The sequence below is a fragment of the Oncorhynchus mykiss genome, chromosome 25 (assembly GCF_057628025.1).
Source record: "Oncorhynchus mykiss isolate SJ-2025 chromosome 25, ASM5762802v1, whole genome shotgun sequence".
In the NCBI taxonomy this organism is placed as follows: domain Eukaryota; kingdom Metazoa; phylum Chordata; class Actinopteri; order Salmoniformes; family Salmonidae; genus Oncorhynchus; species Oncorhynchus mykiss.
Window position 1 is genome coordinate 70145645 of NC_143046.1, and position 25225 is coordinate 70170869.

The following is a 25225-nucleotide window of genomic DNA, read 5'->3' on the forward strand; positions in this document are numbered from 1 at the left end:
TGTGTGACAATAAACATGTATTTTTTATTTTCTATTTTGTGCCACATCTTTAAATATACCAAATTTGTGTACAACACAGTAACAATTTCCACTAAACTACATATTTACTTACAACAGAAATGCCATGGTATAGTGCCCTCACCCATGGCTAAAACAGAAATGTGATCATATGATGGAGTTAAAAGAGTGATCAATAGAGACAACCTTGATGCCCTCAATCACACAAAATATACAAAAAAATAAGAACCCATTAATTAACTTAATTGTTAACAAACTATGCAATACTAAATAAAGTGCTACTTGATGGACTTGATATGACCAAATGTAAAGCATTTAACATGATGATATTGGGGCCTTTGATCTACATCAGAGAAGAAGGCTACATTGCTCATGAAATTGGAAACAACAGGAAATCACGTACTTCCTTCCAATGTGTGAATTGAGACAATAAACATAGAAAAGCTCAAACGTGAACATGTACAGTATGTAAGATATGATGGGCATGGTGAGGGTTAATAATGGAACAAAAACAGGAAATTGGTGTCTGTGCTTTCTAGTACAGGAGTCTTCAATAAAGGGTTATAATAAGGATTTGGTCACTAGTTCTCGTGTTGATTCAGTCATGGCCGTTGTTTTCTTTAAGGTTCATTAATCAGAACCTCAAATAGAAGTTAGATAAAGCATCAGAGGTTTCTTTCTTTATATAAATATAAAATCCTTACACCACTTTAAAGTTAATGTTAACCTCTTTTACAAGTATAAATGACAATTTAACTAGAAAATTGTTAAAATTTACCCGCCTATCTCCTTGTAATGAATGCACCTGCAATAGAAAGCAATCATACTGACTCCAGTGCATGCCACAGCTCCATGTAGCCTAACTCACACACAGATCCTCAGTCATGGGCCGGCAGCATAAAGTGAGTCCTGTCTCTTTGCAAAATAAAAATATTTTGCACTCATTTGGACGGGACCATGTCCTTTATGACTGGTTCTCTGTTCAGGTAGGTGGCCCAGTAGACCAGGTTGAAACCACCGAAGAGCACGGGGAACATAATCCGGGACATACGGTCGATTTTGCTGACGCTGTTGAAGGTCTTCTTGTTCTGCTCTGGCTTGACCTCTGGCTTGGCCTTGTTGGGGTCAGAGGTGGCGCTCTTGGAGATGGTGGGCAGACCACTTTGGTCCTTGGTGACGTTTGGGGCATAGTTTGCCACAGCAACGGCATAGGCGTTGTTCTTCTTCATGGCGGACGCCTCCTTCTTCTGCTGAGGAGAGAAATAAAATACACATTAGAGACTTTGGGGATGTTTGCAAGAAAATGAGAGGCTCTAAAAGCAGGAGATGATACTCTGAGACAGTGTTATGACGGCTTCCTGATCCTTCAAGTGTTTGATTGTTACTAGATCATGGTGATGGTTTTCTCAGTAACTCTCACACAGCTAAGAGCTCACCTCAACAAGGTGTCAGACAGGGACTGGAGATCAAAAGTACAACACTCCACGTCTACTTGACTTGAGAGGCAATACCTCACCATGGGATTTTAATGTCACTCTGAGACACTGTAATAATTAGTCATATATGAAAATGGAGCACATCTGTTGTACAGTAAGTAGCCTATAGCTACTTCACAGTAATTATGATTCTGCCTTATTAACCATCAAAAAGTGTCTAATCTGTTAAATTGCCTGTTAAACCTTATGGGTTTCATCTGAATATCAATTTGGATTGAAATGTGCAGTACCTTTGAGGTCCTCAAGGAGTGTGAATCTCTTTGAAGTCTCTCATGACCATTTTAATTGGCCCCACTTGTCAAATTATGTATTATGGTAGGATATATGTATGGCTACAACCAGCACAGATAATAATAAATCTGAAGTAAAAACACAGCCATCACTTTCAATGTCACACCCATTTCTCTGAGTATGTGAGCTGTGGATAGAAAGTGTAATTATCAGATAGGCTGGGAAAAGAATGAGCTGAAATCAGAACTACTTACGGAATGTGATTGTTGCTGTCACATAATTATCTGGCTTAACTTGTCACGCCCTGACCTGAGATATCTGTTTTCTTTATATTTTGGTTAGGTCAGGGTGTGACTAGGGTGGGTATGCTTTTGTATTGTCTAGGGTTTTTGTATGTCTAGGGTTTTGTAGGTCTAGGGGTTTTTGTAATTCTATGTTGGCCTGATATGGTTCCCAATCAGAGACAGCTGTTTATCGTTGTCTCTGATTGGAGATCATATATAGGTAGCCATTTCCCTTTGGTGTTTGTGGGATCTTGTCTATGTGTAGTTGCCTGTCAGCACTCGTTTGTATAGCGTCACGGTTCGTTTTGTTATTTTGTTCAGTGTTCATTCTTTAAATAAATAAGAATGTACGCATACCACGCTGCGCCTTGGTCCGATGCTTATAACGAACGTGACATAACTGTATCAACTGTCTCCTCCTTGAGAGATCACAGATCCTTTCTGCCTTTCTCCTCTGCGTTTGAAGCACACACATGCAGTTCCCCATCTCCTTTTATCTTCCATTTCTTTCGTCCCTCCCTCTTTTAATAAAATACCGCTTTAGATTCAATATCTCAACATGGATATTCAACGAGGCAAACACTTCTGAGTACTAGACAGCTTGCTTTGAGTTTAATTAATCTATTTCTATGCTTCATCTTTGTGCATTTCCTTTACATTTACATTTAATCTGTATATTAACTGAATGTATGATATTGTTCAAATTGTCATTTGTCTTAACAGCTGTTGTTCACTTGTTTTACACATACCTCTTGTCACATCACCAAATGGAAACTGCGGTTAGTGAATTTCAGTAGAGTGATAAAGATGCAATGTTCTTAACTCAAATGCAGGATTGCATGTGACACTCAATTTAATGAACAGCTCCAAGCACAATACGTCAGTGGTCAGTGTGGTTGCCATAGTTACCTTGACGTTCACCACACTTTTGCCATCCCAGGCCCAGCCTCTTTTGGTGAAGTAGTTGACGGTAGCAAACTCGATGAGGGCAGAGAACACGAAGGCGTAGCACACGGCAATGAACCAATCCATGGCCGTGGCGTAGGCCACCTTCGGCAGAGAGTTACGGGCACTGATACTGAGAGTCGTCATAGTGAGCACAGTGGTCACACCTGTGTCATTACAGGACAAGAAAACCAAAAGACAACAGTTCTTAGAAAATGTAGATCACAAGCTGATCAAAAATGTTGACCGTAAATTAATTTCAATGATTCACAATAGTGATTCCATCTACGGTAAGAGAAGAATACTGTAGTACTTGTTTTTCTATTGTGTAAAAGACAATGGTATTTCCATCCACATTGAAAAAACTACTTGTGGATGATTCTGTGGTATTTTCAGAAAGAAAAAATGCATTTAGATTACCGCATTGCAGGAGAAGGAGAAAGAACAAACAAACCTGGAAAACTTTTGCAGCAGACACACGCATATAATTAAACAGGGAGTTGTCCGTCATTTCCTCCTTGAAACCTCTATGACTAAGATGACACTGAAAGTGAAAGAATGGGGGTATTTGTTTCCCACATGGCTGCTGACGGATACGTTTTTCTCTTTTTTCATTCCATTTGAGGGAACATGAAACTACATCAAACAACATCAAGCAGGCTAACGGGGTAAAATAACAATCCCCCGATTGCGAGGATCAAACAGCCTGTGGGGATGTGTTTCAGAGGCTGGAAGTGGTACCTGCATTAATAATTTAACCAGGACAATACCACAGTCCGACATCATAAAACAGAGACAACAAGGAACAAGTTCTAAAAGAAACACTTTACTTTAGATGGCCTTTGTGTTAAGCCCTATCTAGCCATTCCCAACACCTACATGACATGATACATGACATAATGTTATCTATTAGCATACTGATGGTAGACTTAGGGATCAATCTATAGTGCTAAAGGGCCACGTTATAGCGTGATTGAAATGTAAAGGTCTTTTCCGATTGATCCGACATACTCAGTGTTTACCGTTAATGCAATCTCAGCGAACACGGTAACATTGCCTTTGGATTTAAAATGCGCTGTAGCGCGGATCTTCAGCACTACTATCACGACTCCCGCCGAAGTTGGCTCCCCCGCCTGTTCGGGTGGTGCTCGGCGGTCGTCGCCACTGATCCCTTTTTCTTTTCGGTTAGTTTTGTCTCATTTGTTACACCTGTTCCTATTTTGTGTGTGCTGGATTTGCTTCCCTATTTAGCGTGTGGAACCCGCCCCTTTGTTGTGCAGGATTATTTTGATGTTCACGTTGTGTCGTTGGTGTTGTTTGTGCTCTGGACCGTGTTGCCTGTTGCCCGGTCTCCCTACGGCCCTGCAGACTACAGAGGCTCTCTTTCCCCATGTCTTCCGGCACTACGGGGTGCCTGAGGACATCATCTCTGATCAGGGTCCCAAGTTCATGTCCAGAGTTTGGAGGGCGTTTATGGAGAGGCTGGGGGTCTCGGTCAGGTGGACCTCGGGTTTTCACCCCGAGAGTAATGGGCAGGTGGAGCGAGTAAACCAGGATGTGGGCAAGTTTCTGCGGTCGTATTGCCGGGACCGGCCAGGGGAGTGGGCGAGGTATGTTCCTTGGGCAGAGCTCGCTCAGAACTCCCTTCGCCACTCCTCGACTAACATTTCTCCCTTCCAGTGTGTTTTGGGCTACCAGCCGGTCCTGGCCCCATGGCATCAGAACCAGACCGAAGCTCCTGCGGTGGAGGAATGGGTGCAGCGCTCAAAGGACACCTGGAAAGCCATCCAGGAATCGTTGAGACTGGCTGGGGAGCGGCAGAAGTAGAGCGCTGATCAGCACCGCAGTGAGGCCCCCGTGTTCGCACCGGGGGACCGGGTCTGGCTCTCGACCCGAAACCTGTCCCTCCGCCTGCCCTGCCGGAAGCTGGGGCCGCAGTGTGTGGGGACATTTAAAGTCCTGAGGAGGATAAACATGGTGTGTTATAGGGTACAACTTCCTACTTATTATCGTATTAACCCCTCGTTTCATGTGTTTCTCCCCAGGCCGGTGGTGGCTGGTCCCCTACAAGAAGGTGAGGTGCCTGGGGTCCCTCCGCCCCCTCTGGACATCGGGGGGTCCCTGGCGTACACAGTACGGACCATTCTGGACTCGAGACGTCGGGTGAGGGGCCTACAGTACCTCGTGGACTGGGAGGGGTACGGTCCGGAGGAGAGGTGCTGGGTACCGGTGGGGGACATTTTGGACCCTTCACCCCTGAGAGACTTCCACCGCCTCCACCCGGATCGCCCGGCGCCTCGCCCTCCGGGCCGCCCTCGAGGCCGGTGGCGGCGCGCTGCGGGTGCCGCGCGTCGGAAGGGGGGTACTGTCACGACTCCCGCTGAAGTTTGCTCCCCCGCCTGTTCGGGTGGTGCCACCGGCCTACTAGCCGATCCCTTTTTATTTTCGGTTAGTTTTGTCTCATTTGTTACACCTGTTCCTATTTTGTGTGTGCTTGATTTGCTTCCCTATTTCCGCCCCTTTGTGTTGCGGGATTATTTTGATGTTCACGTTGTGTCGTTGGTGTTGTTTGTGCTCTGGACCGTGTTACCCGTTGTTTTGGGTTGGTCAGTGTTTTGCGCCCTGCGTGTTGGGCATTTACTTTTGGTGCCGCATTAAAGTGCATCTTTCCCCTGGACCTCTCTGCGCCTGATTCCTCTCTACACACCTAGCCAGCCGTGACAACTACGGATTGAATCGAGACCTTCCTGTTACAGTGTATTTGTGAGATATTTGACAGGAGAAAGTCAAGCAACATTTGTAGAAAATTGTTTTGTTTTAGCCACAATTGTTTATGTAATTCATTCCTAGCTACCACAGGAGGAGACAAGTGTGCCTTTATAGCATATTCATTACAACTTCATGACACCTGTTCATTCTTTCGATGTAGAATGGGAAGGGAGAGAAGGAAGATGTGTACCAAATCACAATGAAGAGAACGAGAAATCAGCCACAGTTCTTTGGCCCCTCAGAAATGTCTGGATTTACCAGTGAGTATCTGAATATGAAATCTTTAATAACCTTGCACGAATAGATAGACTGTCTCAATGAGTGACTCACGAGGATTACCACTGAACATGTTCAGAATAGTAATCAATGTGTTCAATGCACTGGAAAACTGAGGGAGAATTGTGAACAAGTTAAAAGAATAGACTGAAAGTCCTGCAGGTGTTGAATGTGTATGGTGAGTTGACCCCAAAATGTCAACAATAAGCAAAGACCAAGCTCATAATATAAAAGTATTCAAAGGAAAACAAATCTGTTCCATTAATGGGTAGACTATCTCTTAAAATTGCAGAAACGTATAGAAACTATTCTACAATAATTTAAACCAAAATCAAAGCATATAAAGAGAAAATGGTTAAAGTTGTTTTTATATGGGGGCTGTTTAGTTGCAACCAAGGGCATTTAGAATAAGTGATCCTTAATACGCCTGTGGTCTGTGTTTACATAATTAGCCCTGATTATATGAGAGGAATCTACATTATGGAGCAGACAGAGTTAGAGACCTCGGGCCTCAGGTCCAAATGGGATATACTGTATGGGTCTAGGCTTTTTTTTTTACTTTGCGGTAGACTGGGCTTCTTGTAATAAGCATGCTGAGGGCTCGTCAGTGTGACCTCTTGGTTTGTTCCCCTCGTCTGTGATGCCCTGGTAGTGTTTTAATCCCAGCCCCCATCCCTGCAGGAGACCTTTTTCCTTTTGGTAGGCCGTCATTGTAAATAATAATTTGTTCTTAACTAACTTGCCTAGTTAAATAAAGGTTTAATAAAAAATAAATACATAAACAATTACCCTGTCAGATTTAACACCCTTAATTACGAGAGACTAGTTCAGTCTGAGCTTCTACACTTCATGGGGCTCTCTGTACAGTATGTGCATCATGTGATTACAAATCAAAGAAAAATGTTTAACCTGACTGTAGAGTAACAGGTGTTTAACCTGACTGTAGAGTAACAGGTGTTTAACCTGACTGTAGAGTAACAGGTGTTTAACCTGACTGTAGAGTAACAGGTGTTTAACCTGACTGTAGAGTAACAGGTGTTTAACCTGACTGTAGAGTAACAGGTGTTTGACCTGACTGTAGAGTAACAGGTGTTTGACCTGACTGTAGAGTAACAGGTGTTTAACCTGACTGTAGAGTAACAGGTGTTTAACCTGACTGTAGAGTAACAGGTGTTTGACCTGACTGTAGAGTAACAGGTGTTTGACCTGACTGTAGAGTAACAGGTGTTTAACCTGACTGTAGAGTAACAGGTGTTTAACCTGACTGTAGAGTAACAGGTGTTTAACCTGACTGTAGAGTAACAGGTGTTTAACCTGACTGTAGAGTAACAGGTGTTTAACCTGACTGTAGAGTAACAGGTGTTTGACCTGACTGTAGAGTAACAGGTGTTTGACCTGACTGTAGAGTAACAGGTGTTTAACCTGACTGTAGAGTAACAGGTGTTTAACCTGACTGTAGAGTAACAGGTGTTTAACCTGACTGTAGAGTAACAGGTGTTTAACCTGACTGTAGAGTAACAGGTGTTTGACCTGACTGTAGAGTAACAGGTAGGTTTTTGACCTGACTGTAGATTAACAGGTAGGTTTTTGACCTGACTGTAGAGTAACAGGTAGGTTTTTGACCTGACTGTAGATTAACAGGTAGGTTTTTGACCTGACTGTAGATTAACAGGTAGGTTTTTGACCTGACCATCTAACAAGCGTTGTTTGAAAAATGGAACATAGGATGTGTTTGACTTGACCATCAATGTGTTTGATCTGACCGTTGATGAGCACTCGTTACCTAACCACTAAAGAGCAGAGACTACAGTGGATAATATGTTTTACTTGACTACATAGGAAAACATATTCTGCCTGACTGAAGACAAAATCTTGTGGCAGTAATTGCTATCTGCTATGAGTAAATAATTGTGTTTGAAAGCGATGATTTGAAGTGCTCACCAAAGACAGTTCTGGCGGGTACAGACTCTCGGTTGAGCCAGAAGGAGACCTGGGAGAGGATGACGGTCATGATGCAGGGCAGGTAGGTCTGGATCACAAAGTAGCCAATCTTCCTCTTCAGGTGGAAGTGGGCCGTCATGACAGTGTATTCACCTGCAGAGAGGGAATGAGTAGAAAATATACAGATGAGAATGTGTGTGATAATTGTATATTTTTTACACAAGTGGTTAAAGAGATTGTTGTCTCTGCTTGGTGTCTCTGCTCAGATCCAGTAGTGGCTACTGGTCTAGACTAGGGTTGAATGGTGGGAACCCGGTTACTGAGATTTACCATGATTTACTGCTCAAAACCACTCCCTTTTCCCATGATAAATAACTGCGAGAAACCGGTAAATTATTTATATGAACAGCATGATGTGAAATGGAACTGTTAAATTATATGCAAGGTCTTCTCTACAACCTCCGCATGATGAATCATCAACGCTCAGGGTGGGGACAGACAGCCCATCTCAGATTGAAGGGCAGTTCACAATGCACGTATCTCTATTATCTCATCATGGTAACTTTTTTTTTTCTTGTGACAGGTAGGACAAAATTTTCTGCAGCATAGTCTATAATATAAAGAACAAATGCACATATAATTGACCCATCTCCATCTGGCTTTCAGTGGTCACCTTGTTTTTTAATTGTAAAGATGTTTGTTTTTTATTGCAGCTGAATAGTTTTAAAATAGACTATTAATCGAATATCATTGCTTTAAATCAGTGCATGCGTGAGCACTCTCTCGCAGTCTTTCTCTCGCTCCATCAAATCCATTCAAATTGCATCACAGATAATCCTGTTCTAGATTGATATACTGTACAGTGCATTCGGAAACTATTCAGACCCCTTGACTTTTCCACATTTGTTACTTTACATAGCTTTATTCTAAAATAGATTAAATTAAAAGTATTCCTCCATAATCTACACAAAATACCCCATAATGCCAAAGTGAAAACAGGTTCTTAGAAAGATGAGCAAATTTATGAATAATACAAAACAGAAATACCTTATTTACAATGCAGTATTAGCCTTATATTTATATAATTAATGATGGATAATGCATAATAAGCTTCTAATTTATAGCCTTCCTCTTGCTCAATACGCAAACACCTGTGCTCCGCTGGCCTCTCCTTAAAAAACGCTGCTTAGCTCTTGGCGTCCCATGGAGGAAAAGCTAAACTAGAATAGCTTGCTGGATATAAAAAAAATTCTCGCATTTCTTATACCAATAGATTATTTGAAGAGGTGTGCAAGCTCGCGTTTGCTGAATGTTAAATACAGCAGCCAACAGTGTGCCAACAATACAGCCAGCAATACAGCACACAGACAGTGTGCTGAAGAAGGTGCAACAGTACCTCTTCAACCTCAGGAGGCAGAAGAAATTTGGCTTGGCACCTAAAACCCTCACAAATATTTCCAGATGCACAATTAAGAGCATCCTGTTGGGCTGTATCACAGCCTGGTACGGCAACTGCACTGCCCGCAACCGCAGGGCTCTCCAGAGGGTGGTGCGGTCTGCCCAACGCATCACCGGGGGCAAACTACCTGCCCTCCAGCACCCCCACAGCACCTGATGTCACAGGAAGGCCAAAAAGATCATCAAGGACAACAACCACCTGGGCCACTGCCTGTTCACCCTGCTATCATACAGAAGACAATGTCAGTGCAGGTGCACCAAAGCTGGGACCGAGAGACTGAAAAACAGCTTCTATCTAAATAGCCATCACTAGCACATTAGAGGCTGCTGCCCTATATACATAGACTTGAAATCACTGGCCACTTTAATAATGGAACACTAGTCACTTTAAAAATGTTTACATATTTTGCCTTACTCATCTCATATGTATATACTGTCATCTATCCTATTCTACTGTATCTTAGTCTGTGCTGATCTGACATTTCTCATCCAAATATTTATATGTTCTTAATTCCATTCCTTTACTTTAGATTGTGTGTATTGTTAAATATTACTTAGATATCACTGCACTGTTGGAGCTAGAAACACAAGCATTTCGCTACACCCGCAATAAACACATGTGACACATTTGATTTGATATATGTGTCAGACTACGAATTGTACAAATAGGCTCTATTAGATTTCAAAATTCAAATCAAATTCGATATCCTATATTTGGCCCCATGTGCTCCACCAGAATCCCATGTTCTCCTCTACTTTATCATGGTTTAACATACAGTATAATACAATACAGTACAGTAATACAGTTCACACTCAAAAAGATTAGCCTACTGGAGCTAGTTTAATTTATTTACCCAGAAGAGCATATAGTTAGCTACATCTATGAGCTTTTATGTTTTTCTGTCATACTTAATGTTCAGTAGCCTATGTCATACAGTACCAGTCAAAAGTTTGGACACACTTACTCATTCAAGGGAGATCATCCGTTCACCTACTCTGCGTCTCACAAAGACACTGGTCTAATGTCCATTGCTCGTGTTTCTTGGCCCAAGTCTCTTCTTATTAGTGTCCTTTAGTAGTGGTTTCTTTGCTGCAATTTGACCATGAAGGCCTGATTCACGCAGTCTCATCTGAACAGTTGATGTTGAGATGTGTCTGTTACTTGAACTCCGAAGCATTTATTTGGACTGCAATTTCTGAGACTGGTAACTCTAATGAACTTTATCCTCTGCATTTTCCTTTCCTGTGGTGGTCCTCATGAGAGCCAGTTTCCTCATAGCGCTTGATGGTTTTTGTGACTGCACTTGAAGAAACTTTCAAAGTACTTGAAATTTTCCGCATTGACTGACCTTCATGGAATGTCGTTTCTCTTTGCTTATTTGAACTGTTCGTGCCATAATATGGACTTGGTATTTTACCAAATAGGGCTATCTTCTGTGTACCAACCCTACCTTGACACAACATAACTGATTGGCTCAAACTCATTAGGAAATGAATTCCACAAATGAACTTTTAACAAGGCACACCTGTTAATTGAAACGCATTCCAGGTGACTACCTCGTGAAGCTGGTTGAGAGAATGCCAAGAGTGTGCAAAGCTGTGCAAAGCTGTCATCAAGCCAAAGGGTGGCTACTTTGAAGAATCTCAAATACAAAATATATTTTGATTTGTTAAACACTTTTTTGCTTACTACATGATTCCATATGTGTTATTTCATCGTTTTTTGACTGGTTCTGTATATATATTGGATAACGACACAATAATTTGGGATTTTTTTGGGCTTGGGCTCATTAAAGGTCTTTAAAGTAGGGCTCATTAAATGTCTTTAATATATAGCTCATCAGGCTCAGGTAGCATCAGGCTTGAATTTTTGATCAAAGCTCTAATCAAATCCAAACATAAGCCTATTAATATGCTTCATAATGCTTTTGAATGACACTTTCGGTTTTGGCGGGAAATACCGGGTTACCCGGGAGAACAGTGATTCATTCTCAGGATGGAACATTTGTAAAATACCGGGAAAATATAACTTGAAAACTCACTCACTGCTAAGAGTCAAAATACTATTACTAGTGAGTGTGGTTTTTCATTTTCCAGTTGATTTGCCTTTCCAACCCTTCACCCAAAGAGTTTTGTTTAAAGAATATTTGATTTGAGAATGCTAAATCTCGATCATTCTGGTCTAGACTTACCAGTGCTTGATTTAATGGTCTCTGTCCCCACAGTTTGTCCCTGAAGGCGATACTGGTTCAGTCTGGATCCATCTGGTGCTACCTCCACTGACGCTGATGCGTTTCGGGTCCAAATGTACGTCACCTCGGCCATTGTGTAGGCATCTGCAGACAATAAATGTCCATTCAGTTCACACTACATAACAAGGGACAGATAGTGATTATGAGGGCCTCTAAAGAAGGAGAGGTGAATAGAATAACTCCCCATCTACAAAGAATAGTAGGCTTTCAACTATATTATTATGCACAGCCATGTGCTCAGCACAACATGGGGTATACTTTACATCTGATCATGTTGACGCAAATATAATAATCAACAACTGTTAGTGTGAAATTTGAAAATTACATTTCACGTAGAAAGGAGAGAAATTCAATCACAATGAAATGCAAAACAGCCAATATTTTCTGATAGAAGATCGATAGCACTTGGCAAATAGGTCTTTGTAGAGAGGCACATGATATTGCTGTTTATGAAAATCCCGATATAATGAAGCGTTCCCTTAATCCTGGCAAAGAGAAGGTCTGGACCACATTTTCAGCCATTTAAAGGTCAGACTTTTCTTGACCTTTTCTTGTACAGCAACAACCCGCACAAGCTTTTTATAGTGGAACTTGACTCGTGAACTCAGAATGAATCCAATTAACCTGCCAAAACTAGACGTTTCAGTCTCACAGGCAACCAGTTAAACATACAGTGCCTTGCGAAAGTATTCGGCCCCCTTGAACTTTGCGACTTTTTGCCACATTTCAGGTTTCAAACATAAAGATATAAAACTGTATTTTTTTGTGAAGAATCAACAACAAGTGGGACACAATCATGAAGTGGAACGACATTTATTGGATATTTCAAACTTTTTTAACAAATCAAAAACTGAAAAATTGGGCGTGCAAAATTATTCAGCCCCTTTACTTTCAGTGCAGCAAACTCTCTCCAGAAGTTCAGTGAGGATCTCTGAATGATCCAATGTTGACCTAAATGACTAATGATGATAAATACAATCCACCTGTGTGTAATCAAGTCTCCATATAAATGCACCTGCACTGTGATAGTCTCAGAGGTCCGTTAAAAGCGCAGAGAGCATCATGAAGAACAAGGAACACACCAGGCAGGTCCGAGATACTGTTGTGAAGAAGTTTAAAGCCGGATTTGGATACAAAAAGATTTCCCAAGCTTTAAACATCCCAAGGAGCACTGTGCAAGCGATAATATTGAAATGGAAGGAGTATCAGACCACTGCAAATCTACCAAGACCTGGCCGTCCCTCTAAACTTTCAGCTCATACAAGGAGAAGACTGATCAGAGATACAGCCAAGAGGCCCATGATCACTCTGGATGAACTGCAGAGATCTACAGCTGAGGTGGGAGACTCTGTCCATAGGACAACAATCAGTCGTATATTGCACAAATCTGGCCTTTATGGAAGAGTGGCAAGAAGAAAGCCATTTCTTAAAGATATCCATAAAACGTGTCGTTTAAAGTTTGCCACAAGCCACCTGGGAGACACACCAAACATGTGGAAGAAGGTGCTCTGGTCAGATGAAACCAAAATTGAACTTTTTGGCAACAATGCAAAACGTTATGTTTGGCGTAAAAGCAACACAGCTGAACACACCATCCCCACTGTCAAACATGGTGGTGGCAGCATCATGGTTTGGGCCTGCTTTTCTTCAGCAGGGACAGGGAAGATGGTTCAAATTGATGGGAAGATGGATGGAGCCAAATACAGGACCATTCTGGAAGAAAACCTGATGGAGTCTGCAAAAGACCTGAGAAAGACCTCTTCCAACAAGACAATGATCCAAAACATAAAGCAAAATCTACAATGGAATGGTTCAAAAATAAACATATCCAGGTGTTAGAATGGCCAAGTCAAAGTCCAGACCTCTCATATTCGTCGCCAGACCCACTGGCTCCAGGTCATCTACAAGTCCATGCTAGGTAAAGCTCCGCCTTATCTCAGCTCACTGGTCACGATGGCAACACCCATCCGTAGCACGCGCTCCAGCAGGTGTATCTCACTGATCATCCCTAAAGCCAACACCTCATTTGGCCGCCTTTCGTTCCAGTACTCTGCTGCCTGTGACTGGAACGAATTGCAAAAATCGCTGAAGTTGGAGACTTTTATCTCCCTCACCAACTTCAAACATCAGCTATCTGAGCAGCTAACCGATCGCTGCAGCTGTACATAGTCTATTGGTAAATAGCCCACCCATTTTCACCTACCTCATCACCATACTGTTTTTATTTATTTACTTTTCTGCTCTTTTGCACACCAATATCTCTACCTGTACATGACCATCTGATCATTTATCACTCCAGTGTTAATCTTCAAAATTGTAATTATTCGCCTACCTCCTCATGCCTTTTGCACACATTGTATATAGACTCCCCCTTTGTTTTCTACTGTGTTATTGACTTGTTAATTGTTTACTCCATGTGTAACTCTGTGTTGTCTGCTCATACTGCTATGCTTTATCTTGGCCAGGTCGCAGTTGCAAATGAGAACTTGTTCTCAACTAGCCTACCTGGTTAAATAAAGGTGAAATAAAAATAAATACAAAAAATCTGTGGAAAGAACTGAAAACTGCTGTTCACAAATGCTCTCCATCCAACCTCACTGAGCTCGAGCTGTTTTGCAAGGAGGAATGGGAAAAAATGTCAGTCTCTCGATGTGCAAAACTGATAGAGACATATCCCAAGCGACTTACAGCTGTAATCGCAGCAAAAGGTGGCGCTACAAAGTATTAACTTAAGGGGGCTGAATAATTTTGCACGCCCAAGTTTTCAGTTTTTGATTTGTTAAAAAAGTTTGAAATATCCAATAAATGTCGTTCCACTTCATGATTGTGTCCCACTTGTTGTTGATTCTTCACAAAAAAATACAGTTTTATATCTTTATGTTTGAAGCCTGAAATGTGGCAAAAGGTCGCAAAGTTCAAGGGGGCCGAATACTTTCGCAAGGCACTGTAGCTACAACCAGCTAAACATAGCTACAACCATCTAAACATAGCTACAACCAGTTAACATAGCTACAACCAGTTAACATAGCTACAACCAGTTAACATAGCTACAACCAGTTAATATAGCTACATCCAGTTAAACATAGCTACAACCAGCTAAACATAGCTACAACCAGCTAAACATAGCTACAACCAGCTAAACATAGCTACAACCAGTTAATATTGCTACAACCAGCTAAACATAGCTGCAACCAGCTAACATAGCTACAACCAGTTAACATAGCTACAACCAGTTAACATAGCTACAACCAGTTAACATAGCTACAACCAGTTAACATAGCTACAGCCAGCTAAACATAGCTACAACCAGCTAATATAGCTACAACCAGCTAATATAGCTACAGCCAGCTAAATATAGCTACAACCAGTTAAACATAGCTACAACCAGCTAAACATAGCAACTACCAGTTAAACATAGCAACAACCAGTTAAACATAGCAACAACCAGTTAACATAGCTACAACCAGTTAACATAGCTACAGCCAGCTAAATATAGCTACAACCAGTTAACATAGCTACAACCAGTTAACATAGCTACAACCAGCTAAACATAGCTACAACCAGTTAATATTGCTACAACCAGCTAAACATAGCTGCAACCAGCTAAACATAGCTACAACCAGTTAACATAGCTACAACCAGTTAACATAGCTACAACCAGTTAACATAGCTACAGCCAGCTAACATAGCTACAGCCAGCTAAACATAGCTACAACCAGCTAATATAGCTACAGCCAGCTAAATATAGCTACAACCAGTTAACATAGCTACAGCCAGCTAAATATAGCTACAGCCAGTTAACATAGCTACAACCAGTTAACATAGCTACAACCAGTTAAACATAGCTACAACCAGTTAATATTGCTACAACCAGCTAAACATAGCTACAACCAGTTAACATAGCTACAACCAGTTAACATAGCTACAACCAGTTAAACATAGCTACAACCAGTTAATATTGCTACAACCAGCTAAACATAGCTACAACCAGTTAACATAGCTACAACCAGTTAACATAGCTACAACCAGCTAACATAGCTACAACCAGCTAACATAGCTACAGCCAGCTAACATAGCTACAGCCAGCTAAATATAGCTACAACCAGCTAACATAGCTAATACCAGCTAAACATAGCTACAACCAGCTAAACATAGCTACAACCAGCTAAACATAGCTACAACCAGTTAGCATAACTACAACCATCTAAACATAGCTACAACCAGCTAAACATAGCTACAACCAGCTAAACATAGCTACAACCAGCTAAACATAGCTACAACCAGCTAAACTTAGCTACAGCAAGAAAAAAAATTCTGCCGCTAGCTCAATCGGTTCTTTACAGAGTAAAATAAAAGCAAAAATGGGGAGATAAGCTTACAGCTGCCAAACTTCAGTGGACAGGAGTGGGAATCCATGGGGAAATCTTCGAGGTGCATGGGACATTCTGCCTGGACCGTTAACCTGAGTAAATATACAACGACACAAGAGTTCACATCACACCAGAACCTCACAGCTATTCTCACAGTGTTGTTGTTTTATTATGCAACCTTGTTTCCTTTGAATGGCCTCATCACTCCTTGTTTTCAGGCCATGCATGTATTGTACATGTGGTTTTCATAGGGTGACTCTGCCTGCCTGTACAAAAGCAAGTAGATCTCGATGCTGGCGTGGGCTGCTGCACTGACATCACCTTGTCTGAGACCTGAGGACAGCTCTGTTAGCTCTCTAATGAAACTAAGGATACCTCATGGTGTACAGCAGTGTTCCATCCTCCATGATCCGGAGCAGTTTGTTGGGCATGGTCATGTTGTGAGCCACAGATTTCTTCCCGTTGTGGAAAAAGGTGTCGGGCGTCCAGATCTTACTGGCCATCAGGTTGTTCAGCCGCAGGATGTTCATGGGCCCGTTGAACTTCAGCCGCTCGTCAATCCAGCTCTGACGGAAGAACACGTCCACAGTGTACTCCTGACACAGAGAAGAGGAAAAAAGACCGTAGCACAGGTTGGGGTTTTGGTAATGCCCCCCCCCCCCCCTTCCATCACAATATGTAATGAAGAGACTGGAATGGCAGAGGGTGTTATTAAAACATATTTAAACCTACAGCTGCATGTGTTTTGAATAATTAGAATGAAATCCACTTTTATCACCTGGTCAGGCAAATTAAAGAGTTTTATAGTCTAGAGATTTCTAGTACAATAGTAATAATGGTTAGTTGTGTCTCACACACACAGAGACAGAGAGACAGAGAAACACCACTATCAGAAAAACACTATCAAAGCAGTGATGGCCCAAGAGTGAAATTTTCCACCTTGAGTTAAAAAGATCCTCTGAATTAATTATTTGTGTCATTTCTTCTTCTTTTTTAAGGTGCTGGCTCAGTGGCGACCATTTCCCCTCTTCTTTATGGTTTAAATATTTGAGAGCAGGCTGAAATGAAGGGCTGAGATTGGAGGGCCAAGAGGGTGAGGGAGGAAACTGAAAAAAGCTTTTAAAGTCCCAGAAGGTACGAAACTGGAGCTTGGAGAACAAGGCCAAAAGAAAGGATGAGACAAAGAGAAAGAAAACATAAAATAATGAGGGACTGATACAAGGAGAGAGTGAAGACTGAACATGATGAGTCTGGTTGTAGTGTGTGTGTGGGGGGGGGGGGGTCTAGCAGGATGCTATCTAAGAAAATTATTTACCCATTATAGTGCACCTGGGTTTCCAATGGCAACAAAGACAGACAAAGACAGAAGCAGTAGTGATGCTACCCCAAAATCACATGAAATGTTGATGGAACAACCTCAATTTAAAGGGTTAGTCCCTGTCCTACATAAAATGTACGTGAAATATATTACATACAGTTGAAGTCGGAAGTTTACATACACTTAGGTTGGAGTCATTAAAACTCGTTTTTCAACCACTCCACAAACTTCTTATTAACAAACTATAATGTTGGCAAGTTGGTTAGGACATCTACTTTGTACATGACACAATTGTTTGCAGACAGATTATTTCACATATAATTCACTGTATCACAATTCCAGTGGGTAAGAAGTTTACACACACTAAGTTGGCTGTGCCTTTAAACAGCTTGAAAATTACAGAAAATGATGGCATGGCTTTAGAAGCTTCTGATAGGCTAATTGACATCATTTGAGTCAATTGGAGGTGTACCTGTGGATGTATTTCAAGGCCTACCTTCAAATTCAGTGCCTCTTTGCTTGACATCATGGGAAAATCAAAATAAATCAGCCAAGTACTCAGAAAAAAAATTGTAGACCTCCACAAGTCTGGTTCATCCTTGGGAGCAATTTCCAAACGCCTGAAAGTACCACGTTCATCTGTACAAACAATAGTACGCAAGCATAAACACCATGGGACCGCGCAACCGTCATACCGCTCAGGAAGGAGAAAGGGTTCTGTCTCCTAGAGATGAACATACTTTGGTACGAAAAGTGCAAATCAACCCCAGAACAACAGCAAAGGACCTTGTGAAGATGCTGGGGAAAACAGGTACAAAAGTATCTATATCCACAGTAAAACGAGTTCTATATCGACATTACCTGAAAGGCCGCTCAGCAAGGAAGAAGCCACTGCTCTAAAACCACCATTAAAAAGCCAGACTACGGTTTGCAACTGCACATGGGGACAAAGATTGTACTTTTTGAAGAAATGTCCTCTGGTCTGATAAAACAAAAATAGAACTGTTTGGCCATAGTGACCATCATTATGTTTGGAGGGAAAAGGGGGAGGCTTGCAAGCCGAAGAACACCATCCCAACCATGAAGCGCGGGGGTGGCGGCATCATGTTGTGGGGGTGCTTTGCTGCAGGAGGGACTGGTGCACTTCACAAAATAGATGGCATCATGAGGTAGAAAAATTATGTGGATATATTGAAGCAACATCTCAAGACATCAGTCAGGAAGTTAAAGCTTGGTCGCAAATGGGTCTTCCAAATGGACAATGACCCCAACCATACTTACAAAGTTGTGGCAAAATGGCTTAAGAACAACAAGGTCAAGGTATTGGAGTGGCCGTCACAATGCCCTGACCTCAATCCTATAGAACATTTGTGGGCATAACTGAAAAAGCATGTGTGAGCAAGGAGGCCTACAAACCTGACTCAGTTACACCAGCTCTGTCAGGAAGAATGGGCCAAAATTCACACTTCTTGTGGGAAGCTTGTGGAAGGCTACCTGAAACGTCTGACCCAAGGTAAACAATTTAAAGGCAATGCTACCAAATACTAATTGAGTGCATGTAAACTTCTGACCCACTGGGAATGTGATGAAAGAAATAAAAGCTGAAATAAATAATTCTCTCTACTATTATTCTGACATTTCACATTCTTAAAATAAAGTGGTGATCCTAACTAACCTAAGACAGGGAATTTTTACTAGGATTAAATGTCAGGAATTGTGAAAAGCTGAGTTTAAATGTAATTGGCCAAGGTGTATGTAAACTTCTGACTTCAACTGTATATCAATATACAGTATATTGTTAAACATAAGCTTATATCAAAACAATTAAATAAATAATGAAATACTGTGTTCATAAATAAAACAAGCTGAATGTATTTTACTAAAGGCTGTGTCACAGTAGTTCATATGTATAATACCTAGTATAACACTTACCATGTCTGTGTCTGACACTGGACCGAAACTTGTGACATAAATATCCGTCTTCACCTCCGTCACCCGATCTGTAAAATATACACAGATTTAATCTTGTTTGATATGATTTTTTTTTCACTAAATTGCAACAACCCTTTTGAAGATTTCATTCATGTTTTATATGCATCTTTGTAGGTATATCTACTCATACATTAACAAGGCATCCACTCGCAAATCCCAGAAATGTTATGTTTCTGAGAACTGTGACGTACATCTGGAAAGAGATGTGGTTGAGAACAATCCAGTCACTGAAAGCCATGATTTCACATTAATTTTAGATGACTGCTGTCATGGCAACACTTTATCCACAATGCCACATGTACAGTACATTCGTCCTCTTTCCTCAGACTCCCCCATGGATGGTGCCAAGGGAACACACACTCCTGTTAAATCTGAGTGAGAAATCACACTCCCTCTCCTCACTGCCCTTCAGACATTTTAGGAGTATCTCAATTGGCTAAAGTGGCCTCCTTTCCTGGTGTCCAACTCTCCATACACTAGGAATGAATCTGACCTCTACTGCCTGACACTAATGCTTTTGTCATCTTTATAAATATCAGTAAAAGCAATAGTGGGAGCTACATATTGATGGTGGGTAGGGTGAATTAATGCACTCCTATATAATCTAAAAGCAATAGCCCAGAAAAGGCTCACTCCGGCTGACACTTGATACCTAGTGAAAAACACAATTTAAATATCATCTATTACTAACATCATGAATAGACACTTATAGAAACGCAAGTGTCCACGAAAACTCAGGCCATTACACACATTCACAAACACAGCCACACTCACAAAGAATATGGGGAAGGAACAGCAAACAACTGCCAAAAGGAAAAGTGTTCAAGCAGCACCCCAGTGATGAGTCACACTGAGTAAATGTGGAGTAAAAGTGCTACTGAGTTCTTGACAGGCCATAGTTAGGCTACACCACCATCCACACTATTACTGAGCTTGACAGTAGTCCTATTTAGTATAGCCCCCTCAACATTCCAGTCTTATATTGCCATTCTCTATGAAGAACATTGACTGTTACTCCTAATTAAGCTGAAAAATGCATGTCATCAACCACTAGCTAACTAGTTGGAGATGGGAATGACTTGTGACTATACAACTTTTGAGTGTTAGTATATCCGTTTCAAATCAAGCTTTCTATAGGGCCCTATTCAATCTAAACCAAAATCCGTAGGTTTCTCCAGTGAGGGAAAAAAATTATACCAGGATGCTGTTTGGATTACACAGTATTATCCAATGAAATCATGTTTCAGTTTACACTTGTGAATGTGTGGACAGGGTGTAACATCAGTGGAGCCCTATGTTACCTCAACCAGTGTTTTGAATCACATTATAACTTTGTTTTTTGTATTCTTTGTAATCTCAATGCCCCAGAATTAATGCATTTTTTCTGTCTGTTATGAAGTCATTTACTGAGCTTGTAAAATTTCTTCTTAATTAAGAATTGATGTCAAGAGTAAAAAACAAACAGAAGCAATGTATTTCGAATTACACTAAATTGTCTACAACTACCAGCCTTGATTTAAGCTAACTCCAAAACTGGGACCTAAACTGATTCTAAAAACTCTGTGAAAAAAGAGAACACTTTCCATAAATAAATCAGTACTTTCCCAGTACACATCTGGTGAATCTGTCTTCAATCAGATTCCCATTAGACCAAATAACTCTACTGCCTAACTCTAATGCTTCTATCATCTTTAAATAATATCTACAACTAGATAAACATCAACATAAATCATAGCACCTTGTGGGCTATTTCAAGGATCCATGAAAAGTTAAAACAGCATTAACTTAAATCCTCATTAAACAAGCCAAGGAAGCATATTCAGCCACACCAACGCCTTCAGTGTAGGCTGTACTGGGAACAGTGATAGGCTACAGTATAACCATCATCGGTCATCTTTAACGGACCAGATATTATAAATGACACCACTCACACCTAGGGATATACTTTGGCTGGCGCAAGTTCCAAACACGTTAGTTTGCCATTTAAACATGTAAGAACTGGCGTTCTGGCATTTTCCACCCCATGCGCCAGGTTCAACAATTTGCCTGTCTAGGATCAGGTCACTTGCACTGAGGTGGGAGGGGTGGAAATATTTGAGGTGTGTCCTTGAAAACATGCGTAAAAGTGACAATTTCATGCAGAGCAGGTCTTAGCGGTAATAAGAGTGAAGATGTGCCCATTCCCTCAGTGATGGCTGTTTTTTTTTGTCTTGCCCAATACGTTCGCCAAGTAGCCAAGCCTATCAATCAGGGGCACAAATTTGGTTTTAGAAGTGGGGGGACATAATTATTATTATTAGAAAATTATAATTTGTTACTTCTGGATGGGAATTTTCAGTAAAGCCTAGTGACTGTCATCATGTCAATCACATTTGTACATTAGGTATTTTTTATTTATTTTATTTAACAGAACTCCCTTGATGTGACTAAGACTATAGACTTAGCTGTGTACACCTTGTCCAGTGTCTATACTGCTCATCAGAACTGGAACAAAGGGAACCTCTCCTGGGAGCCATTGAGGTACACACTGACTGAGTGTACAAAACACCTAATAGCTCTTATCTCTTCTGTTTACCAGATAATACAGTATGTCTGTAAGGTTGTCCTGGTGATAAGGGGGATGCACATGCAAGCTCAAACGTATTCTGACATGCCAGACAAGTTATATGTTTGTGTATATATATATATATATATATATATGATGATAAGCAGAATCAGGAGCGTAAGAGCAGGGTTGGAGTAAAACCCTGCACACCCAGTATCTCTCCAGGAAGAGGGTTGGCCAGCCCTGTTCCAAAGTTGATTGAGATTTAAAACCACTTTAAAAAACGCTTCATTTCAATTGATTTGATACGGTAAGTATGACATGTTAGCTGCTCACCTCCAAGTCCAGGTCGTAATCGGTTGTCATAGCCATCCAGAAGGCGGTCCAAGATCCGGGTGAACAGAGTGATGTTGTTTTTGAAGGCCTCTGAAGCATATGCAGACGATTCCACTATTGATCTAAGTAGGAGAAACATCAATTATCGTGAGAGAGATGTGTGGGGAAAATTAATTGAAGTAACAAATATGTAATTCAGTCAACCTCTCTGCCAACTTCCTCTTAATAAGATCACTGTGTGTGTTATTTAATTAATGTGGCTCAGTTTGTTTCGTACAAAGACAACCATCCTCACTCATTAGTTCATTATGGAATAGACAGTTCCACTTCGCCAAAGAAAGTTCTGAGCATTTCCGAAGAGAAACTGGAAGATACCAAGGCAATGTGCGTCAATCAAATTATCACATCACTGAGTTTTCCCCCCATTCAGATTAATACCAATCTTCTAACTCCCTGGAGCTGTGCGTAATCTTTACCCTCTCATTTACACGTCACCGCGCAATTGGTGTTTCAGCTCTCCACACAAATTGTGCCATCGTGTTATCATTTTGGGTGCAAAATAGCATTTTCACGGCAATAACAGCTATATTCCAATCTAAGAACCATTTAGATCGGCGAAAAGCTATCGAGGCGATATAGAACGCGCAGACAAATGTGCAACAGTGTTCTTAGTACGCACAATCCCTGTGTATTGTTTTTTTCTACTGATTTCTATACTGTGTGTGTGTGTGTATATATATATATATATATATATATATATATATTTGATAATTCAACGAAACTTACCTTGACTGCCACAGTACCATCAACGAGAAGAACACCGCTAGATAATGTGATAAATCCCATCGCTCTCTCATTGCTGAAATCCAAACCTACAGAATCGGATGCCCAATTAAAGGTAATATTCAGAGCACGAAATTCCATTCATGAAGACATTCAATTCAAATGCTGTGCAGTGCCATTTATTCTGAATTATTGCCTTTTGTTAACAAATTCATGTAAACGATTTATATAAACATTTTTCTCTATCCAAAATCTAAAGTAATCGTGCGCTTTATAGCCTACATACTTCATATTTGATGGCAACATGCAAATAAAAATGATTTCAACCACTTCATAAAAAAACAATAGGCCTATACATTTTTAAAGAACTTGTTGAAGTTATTGAAAACTCCATTATTATTTGCTGGAATGAGGAGCAACTAGATTTTTGGAAACGTTTTGGAAATCTCCAAACCTTCAAGGAAACTGTCGCTTTGGTCGCAGCAAAACAATAAGGCGGGTTGACAACAAGGCAACCTGACTAGTGCGAGGGATCTCCTTGTGATTTTCTTCTGACAACCCAGATGTAAAGTTGCGCACAAAAGCGCTGGGCATCAACTAAATTACACAACAGGGATGTGGGAATACATCCGGAGTGGGTGTAAAGATGATAAGGACGAGTTTGACAATATTTAAAACCCTGGGAATCCAAAACACCGATTGTAGATACTGTCCACCCGTATACAAGTGCCGTGGTTCCCGGATAAATTCGTTTTTGGCTCCCGCCTATAACCTGTAACCATGCACACGCGCGCCCAACTCCGTGTGTCTCGAAAGTCTGATGAAGACGAGCAAAACAGATGTACTAGGTCCTATTTATAGCTTCCACGCATTGACCGCCAGAATAAATCCCAGATTTGATATCAAATTAAATGGATGAAAGTTATGTAAAAGCTGCTTTCTCTGCAACCAAAATCGCATCACTACCCGTGTAGAAACTAGAACTGGTTTTATTAAGTGGAGCTGGAAAGATGCGAAGATGTCATGGGCGGCACTTTTGATGCGCTCACATGCGGCGTCACTTACCTCAGAAATGTATACTGTATGTCCTATATGCAGTAAACCTGCGAATTCTGGCCTTGTCTTTTAGATTTGCAACACGTTGTTAGTTCAGTTTATTTTCAAGACGACATTATAGTCACCATGCAATAGCGATTAAATGTGTGCTTTCATGTGGGAAAGTTTGTATTTTTATTGTTTAAATAAATGTATGTTTAAATACAGTGCCTTGTGAAATTATTCGGCCCCCTTGAACTTTGCAACCTTTTGCCACATTTCAGGCTTCAAACATAAAGATATAAAACTGTATTTTTTTGTGAAGAATCAACAACAAGTGGGACACAATCATGAAGTGGAACGACATTTATTGGATATTTCAAACTTTTTTAACAAATCAAACACTGAAAAATTGGGCGTGCAAAATTATTCAGCCCCTTTACTTTCAGTGCAGCAAACTCTCTCCAGAAGTTCAGTGAGGATCTCTGAATGATCCAATGTTGACCTAAATGACTAATGATGATAAATACAATCCACCTGTGTGTAATCAAGTCTCCGTATAAATTCACCTGCACTGTGATAGTCTCAGAGGTCCGTTAAAAGCGCAGAGAGCATCATGAAGAACAAGGAACACACCAGGCAGGTCCGAGATACTGTTGTGAAGAAGTTTAAAGCCGGATTTGGAAACAAAAAGATTTCCCAAGCTTTAAACATCCCAAGGAGCACTGTGCAAGCGATAATATTGAAATGGAAGGAGTATCAGACCACTGCAAATCTACCAAGACCTGGCCGTCCCTCTAAACTTTCAGCTCATACAAGGAGAAGACTGATCAGAGATGCAGCCAAGAGGCCCATGATCACTCTGGATGAACTGCAGAGATCTACAGCTGAGGTGGGAGACTCTGTCCATAGGACAACAATCAGTCGTATATTGCACAAATCTGGCCTTTATGGAAGAGTGGCAAGAAGAAAGCCATTTCTTAAAGATATCCATAAAAAGTGTTGTTTAAAGTTTGCCACAAGCAACCTGGGAGACACACCAAACATGTGGAAGAAGGTGCTCTGGTCAGATGAAACCAAAATTGAACTTTTTGGCAACAATGCAAAACGTTATGTTTGGCGTAAAAGCAACACAGCTGAACACACCATCCCCACTGTCAAACATGGTGGTGGCAG

At 41.0% G+C, this 25225-nt stretch overlaps 2 protein-coding genes across 4 annotated transcripts in view; one reads left to right on the top strand and one right to left on the bottom strand.

Annotated features, from left to right (window-relative positions):
* On the bottom strand, window positions 1-24085 carry LOC110505674 (gamma-aminobutyric acid receptor subunit alpha-2). 3 transcript variants are annotated; one of them, XM_021585054.3, is made up of 10 exons: window positions 23469-24085; window positions 23018-23103; window positions 22232-22353; window positions 19291-19358; window positions 16416-16636; window positions 16050-16132; window positions 11611-11754; window positions 7961-8113; window positions 2939-3141; window positions 1-1268 (listed from the first exon to the last, which is right to left on the bottom strand). In XM_021585054.3, exons 2-10 carry the CDS (start codon window positions 23086-23088, stop codon window positions 960-962), a joined length of 1374 nt encoding a protein of 457 aa, XP_021440729.1. In that variant the 5' UTR covers window positions 23089-23103; window positions 23469-24085; the 3' UTR covers window positions 1-959. The 3 variants fall into 3 exon arrangements, with proteins under 3 accessions (XP_021440729.1, XP_021440730.1, XP_090077109.1); XM_021585055.3 differs by having other exon boundaries at window positions 1-1265; window positions 23469-24080; XM_090220983.1 differs by having other exon boundaries at window positions 23531-23753.
* LOC149972110 (uncharacterized) overlaps window positions 1-25225 on the top strand; it is a 395887-nt gene that overhangs the window by 103132 nt on the left and 267530 nt on the right. The gene's annotated exons all lie outside the window — the stretch shown is intronic.

Excerpts from the sequence above, each read along its gene's own strand:
- LOC110505674 (XM_090220983.1), bottom strand. The coding sequence starts at position 23,608 with ATGCCCAGCGCTTTTGTGCGCAACTTTACATCTGGGTTGTCAGAAGAA. Across the intron at positions 23,104-23,530 it reads AGATCCCTCGCACTAGTCAG|GTTTGGATTTCAGCAATGAG; the intron begins GTTGCCTTGTTG and ends CCGATTCTGTAG. Across the intron at positions 11,755-16,049 it reads TCCACTGAAGTTTGGCAGCT|ATGCCTACACAATGGCCGAG; the intron begins GTAAGCTTATCT and ends TATTGTCTGCAG.